The 6248-nt window shown below is 43.4% G+C and overlaps 1 protein-coding gene across 1 annotated transcript; it reads right to left on the bottom strand.

Annotated features, from left to right (window-relative positions):
- Positions 1-171: 171 nt before the first annotated feature.
- LOC104943683 (lamin-L(III)-like) lies at positions 172-5321 on the bottom strand (the record flags this gene model as incomplete). The annotated part of the gene is made up of 5 exons (XM_010769137.1): positions 4684-5321; positions 3736-3892; positions 685-810; positions 394-564; positions 172-301 (listed from the first exon to the last, which is right to left on the bottom strand). Coding segments are annotated over exons 1-5 (1006 nt in total), but the record flags the coding sequence as incomplete, so codon positions are not given.
- Positions 5322-6248: the final 927 nt, after the last annotated feature.

Below are 6248 nucleotides of genomic sequence, written 5' to 3'. Positions count from 1 at the left end.
GATGTGCGTGTTCTGTAAACAGATGTGTGTGTGTTCTGTGTGTGTTCTGTAAACAGATGTGCGTGTTCTGTAAACAGATGTGTGTGTGTTCTGTGTGTGTTCTGTAAACAGATGTGCGTGTTCTGTAAACAGATGTGTGTGTGTTCTGTAAACAGAGGTGTGTGTTCTGACCCACGTCTCTCTGGGCCTGCTGCAGCTGGGCACTGAGGCTCTCCACTCGGAGCCGGCTGCTTTCCAGCTCATCTTTAGTGGCTGACGCGGTGTTGTTCTTCTCCAATGCAGCCTGCTGGGCATTCTGCAGCTGTAGCACAGGACGGAATTCTATATCAGAATATATACTATATAAGTCATTAAGGAGCTCTGGAAACACATCATCCTAGCTTATTTTTGAACCTTGGAAGTGAAGGTCCGGTGGAGCTCTTCTCTGTACTGCTGCAGCTGGGTCTCATGGTCCTGGCGGAGCTGCTGCATGTTGTCCGACAGTTTACCCTCAAACTCCCTCCGCCGGCCTGATTCCACCTCCACCAGATGACTCTCATGGCAGCTTCGGATCTCTAGGATCTCCTGCAAAACATCAACTTAACAACTGAGCCATTACAAAAAATAAACATATTAAATCAGGAAAGACATGAATTGGTGGAATTTAATATTGCTAGCCTGCTTAGCAACAGGTGTTTTACTTACCAGCTCGGTGATGTTCCTCTGGAGCTCCAGCTGTTCTTTGAGTGTCTGCACCTGGTTTTCTAGGTCCACTCTCCACAGGATCTCAGAGCTCAGCTGGTTCTTTGTCTCTGACAGAACCCCCTCTACCTGGTGAAAGCCCCCACCCCCAACAAACACAGTTAGAACATTTGAAAATATTAGCCTGATCTCTGTTAAAGTCATCGCTTTTAAAAGGTGTGATGCACATTTGTTTCCCGCAGTACAGTGCTTGAATGCAGACATGTCAGAAGCATGGGTCATTCAAGTTTTAGAGGAAACAGCAGTGCTGCTGCTCGCTTGCCCCACCAGCACCCAAGATTACTATCCCCCGAGCCGTTATATTATCATCACTCCATTTTCTGTGTAAATCTGTGGAGTGATGAGGCCCGAGCCTAGATGCCAAACTATATGCTGCTTCTAATAAACATATGAAGAAACACGGGAGTTGTTTGACTGAACTTACAAAACTGACAATAAGTCTAAACCAACCAACAGTATCTTTATGGGAACAACCACCACCTCCAATATTTATAATGGAGGGATCATAGTTTACTATGTTAAGCAACTTAAGCATTTCTTTTGAAAATCTGATGACATGTCAGTCTGTGCCGCAATTCTCACCCAAGGTTACAAAGCGTAATAAGACAATTGTTCAATCATAATTTAGATGATTTTAGTGAGGGAATATGTATCCAACAGATTCTGATAAATGGGTACAGTGTTTCTCCTACCATTGTCCTTTAAGGCGCTGCGCCCCGCCAACGGAGCCCTGCACCCCCCCTGAAGTTCAAGGTGTTTTCTTTGTTGTTTTTTTATATTCAGTGGGGCAAAAAAGTATTTAGTCAGCCACCAATTGTGCAAGTTCTCCCACTTAAAGAGATGAGAGAGGCCTGTAACTTTCATCCTAGGTATACCTCAACTATGAGAGACAAAATGAGAAAAAGAAATCCAGAAAATCACATTGTCTGATTTTTAAAGACTTCATTTGCAAATGATGGTGGAAAATAAGTATTTGGTCAATAACAAAAGTTCATCTCAATACTTTGTTATATACCCTTTGTTGGCAATGACAGAGGTCAAACGTTTTCTGTAAGTCTTCACAAGGTTTTCACACACTGTTGCTGGTATTTTGGCCCATTCCTCCATGCAGATCTCCTCTAGAGCAGTGATGTTTTGGGGCTGTCGCTGGGCAACACGGACTTTCAACTCCCTCCAAAGATTTTCTATGGGGTTGAGATCTGGAGACTGGCTAGGCCACTCCAGGACCTTGAAATGCTTCTTACGAAGCCACTCCTTCGTTGCCCGGGCGGTGTGTTTGGGATCATTGTCATGCTGAAAGACCCAGCCACATTTCATTTTCAATGCCCTTGCTGATGGAAGGAGGTTGTTACTCAAAATCTCACGATACATGGCCCCATTCATTTCTTCCTTTACACGGATCAGTCGTCATGGTCCCTTTGCAGGAAAAAAGCCCCAAAGCATGATGTTTCCACCCCCATGTTTCACAGTAGGTATGGTGTTCTTTGGATGCAACTCAGCATTCTTTCTCCTCCATACACGTCTAGTTGAGTTTTTACCAAAAAGTTCTATTTTGGTTTCATCTGGCCATATGACATTCTCCCAATCCTCTTCTGGATCATCTAAATACTCTCTATCAAACTGGACATGTACTGGCTTAAGCAGGGGGACACGTCTGGCACTGCAGGATTTGAGTCCCTGGCGGCGTAGTGTGTTACTGATGGTAGCCTTTGTTACTTTGGTCCCAGCTCTCTGCAGGTCATTGACTAGGTCCCCCCGTGTGGTTCTGGGATTTTTGCTCACCGTTCTTGTGATCATTTTGACCCCACGGGGTGAGATCTTGCGTGGAGCCCCAGATCGAGGGAGATTATCAGTGGTCTTTTATGTCTTCCATTTTCTAATAATTGCTCCCACAGTTGATTTCTTCACACCAAGCTGCTTACCTATTGCAGATTCAGTCTTCCCAGCCTGGTGCAGGTCTACAATTTTGTTTCTGGTGTCCTTTGACAGCTCTTTGGTCTTGGCCATAGTGGAGTTTGGAGTGTGATTGTTTGAGGTTGTGGACAGGTGTCTTTTATACTGATAACGAGTTCAAACAGGTTCCATTAATACAGTTAACGAGTGGAGGACAGAGGAGGCAATCTTGTTTGTTTGTAGGTGAGCAAATACTTATTTTACCGAGGAATTTACCAATTAATTCATTAAAAATCCTACAATGTGATTTCCTGGATTCTTTCCCCCCATTCTGTCTCTCATAGTTGAAGTGTACCTAGGATGGAAATTACAGGCCTCTCTCATCTTTTTAAGTGGGAGAACTTGCACAATTGGTGGCTGACTAAATACTTTTTTGCCCCACTGTATATATATAGCACCAAATTGCAACTGAAGTAATCTATGTATGCTCACTTTTCACATTGAACATGTGCTCTTTTATTAAATAAACTAAACGCTTATGTTATTTATCCAATTTATGTGCATGTTTCAGTGTCTGACTTGTTTATTTTCTGCAGATTTGACTGGGATAACGACTGACTTTCATTTTAAGTTGTGAGTTTAGTGTGTATGACCCTAAGAAACACTGATGCATCAATCAATAACAATAATCCACAGCTCCTCTTTCTGCTCCAGAGATATACCACTATGTTTGTTTGTTTCTTGTGTTTTTGAAGTTGTTTTTTTTTAAACAGAGCCCAGCTAGCTATTTATTTTCGGATTTCGATCATTATGGAACGCTAGGATAAGCACATCCTGAATTATGCTCAGACATCTAGTATCATCCTTAAGGCATTTTATCATTTCGGATACCTTTTCTCTTTTAGGAAAAATTAGCTGACCTATCAACATAATGTAACCTGGTCAGACAACAACATTTTCCAGAAAACAGACAAGCAGGTTATTTTGATTATACTATGAGGAGTGGCCAAGAGTAAAAGCTTTTTTTTAAATTATTATTATTATCCTAGACATCATTACACCTGCAGTTAGCCCTGTACGTCAGTTAGCATCAGTTCCTACGTTTTCCAGCTGGCCCTGCAGGTCAGCAACGTCGTCGTGGAGTCTCCTGTTCTCAGACAGCAGATTCTTGTACTCTGCATCCTTGCAGCTTAAAGTTGCTTCAACTTTCCTCCACTGGGCCAACGCATTTGCCAGATCACTCTCTTTCTTCTGGTTCCTGAAGGTGGAGAACATGAGAACAAAGAAGGTTGATTACATTGGTCAACAGCAAGGACGACATGAAACCCCCTTTAATTTATTGCCATGTACAAGACACTGCAATGACATGGCTGGAATCCCCCTTAAGGGGGCCCCATGCTAGTAGCGTGCTGTCTAAAGCTTCATAATTTCAGCTCGGTAACTTCAGTTCCGTGTGTGTGTTGGACCATATAAACAAATGTGTTCAACAAAACGTACCTTGCAAATGTTTATATAGCCTTAAAAGTATTGTACATCTGCTCTAATAGCAAAGTATACATTTCAAACCATATTCAGATTAAGGATCAATGTTCAGCTTAGTAAAGTGTAACAACATGTTTGGCCCCCAGCGGAGCACATTATAAAAGTACCCAATCCCATCAAAATATAGTACCTGTGAATTTACTCCAGGTGGAACTAAAGTCGAATTTAACACTTGATTGTATATTACACATCATTCATCCACATCTGTAAAGTAACTGAAGGTATTAAATACATGTAGTGGGGTAGAAGTACACCATTTACCTCTGAACTGTGGTGGGGGTAGAAGTATTAAGTAGCAAATAATGAAATACTCAAGTAAAGTACCTTACACCACTGCTTCCGAATCTTATTCTACAGAGGGACAGTCATGTAGAAATATGTTCATGTTTTGTTTTCTACAGCTGCTTGCTTCCAACTCCAATCAGGACTGCATTACATCACTTCTGAGTGGAATCCTGAGCGGATACAGCTCCAGCACCTGCGTGCACCTACAGTCTCACGCTTTACCTGGCTTGGATCTTTCTGTAATCCTCGCAGAGATTTCCATAGTCGATCTGCAGACGGGCCCTCTCTCCGGCCAGGCCGTCCAGGGACTTCCGGACATCGGCCAGCTCCTCCTCGTACAGCCGCCGCACGTTGCCCATCTCTCGGCTTTTCGACTCATCCTTTTCCTCCAGCTGGAACAGTATTGAAGACCTCTCACTCTCTAGCTCTTGGACCCGGTGGATGTAGTTGGCGAGGCGGTCGTTGAGGTGTCGCAGCTCCTCCTTCTCCTGGCCGCGCAGCAGACGGGTCGGGCTGGGGCTGGAGGCGGGCAGGCCGCGCTGCGTGCGGCCAGCACCGGCTGCGCTGTGGCGGCCGGCGGAGAAGCCGCTGGAGGCAGCTGCAGCGGGGGTGGCAGCAGCAGGGGTGGAGGTGGCAGAGGCCATGATGCTGGAGGCTGGACAGTTCTGCAGTCAAAGTTGGACAACCAGCCGGACAGTTCAGCCTTACTGACACTATAGGCGGCCGAAAGGTAACGTGAACACTCAGTGATGCGATGATATTTAGAATGAATAAAAGTCACATTGAAACGCTGCTGTAAAATGCATCAATAGCGGCAACACATGGAAACCTGCACATGTCCCCTTTTGTTAAATGAGCCTTCCCTGCGTTAACGTTGTTAAATTAATTATCATATATGACGAGTTGACACCGAACAAGTGAAGAGTGCCAAGTCATCCTAACCTTTTCCGGTTTGGATTTTCAAAATAATACGGTATTGTATGAGGTACATTCTCATGAAGTATATCCGTGCTGTCGAATTTAGTGTTTTTTTTTTAACTTGTTTTATGCGTGAAACATTAAATATTCTTCAATAAAATTACAGCAAACGAAATAAATTCCTTTCATAGGAAATGCCCTTTTCACTCAGGCCCAATCCCAAAAAATTCTTTCTTTTAACATAGGTTTTTGTTTGCAGTTCTTGTTTCTTCTTTCTCAATGATCAGACTTTTGCTCTCGCTACAGCTTTCTCTTTTGCGCTCCCTCATTTTTTGTTTGAGATTCTGACACAAACCTCCCAGGTGGGCGGGACTTTCAGGGGTGCGTCCCCATTGGGTACTCAGTTTTTGATTGACAGCCCAGTCCTCCAGCGATTGTACAGTGCAGGTGTGTGTGGTACACCTACACACTGTACCACACACACCCCCCAGAAGAACCAGCATTTCAATTATTATAATACTACAAGTGAAAATAAGTATTGATCATTTGTGTTGTTTGTGCTGTACTATACGGTCTGTTTCTTTATTGTGTTAACTGAGAATTAAAGCTGTGCTATGAAAGTTAGCTTTTGCTACCTTTAGATCCATAACAATGCAAGCTAAGTAGCCTAACAGTTAGCTACATAGCTAGCAGTGAGTGAGCGTTCAGACACCGGCGCACACACTCAAACTGACTCGTGTGCCTGACTCTACCAACAGGCTTTCATGATTCTGTTTAGATATGCAAGTATAAGCCATGATAGCTTATTTTATTAACACGCTAATTTGATATGAAAATCAATGGAGGCTGAGTTAACTTTGTAAGAAAAC

The sequence above is a fragment of the Notothenia coriiceps genome, unplaced genomic scaffold (assembly GCF_000735185.1).
Source record: "Notothenia coriiceps isolate Sejong01 unplaced genomic scaffold, NC01 NC01_scaffold00006541, whole genome shotgun sequence".
Lineage (NCBI taxonomy): Eukaryota > Metazoa > Chordata > Actinopteri > Perciformes > Nototheniidae > Notothenia > Notothenia coriiceps.
The sequence above is the reverse complement of the archived record's forward strand: the minus strand, read 5'-3'. Positions and strand labels throughout refer to the sequence as shown.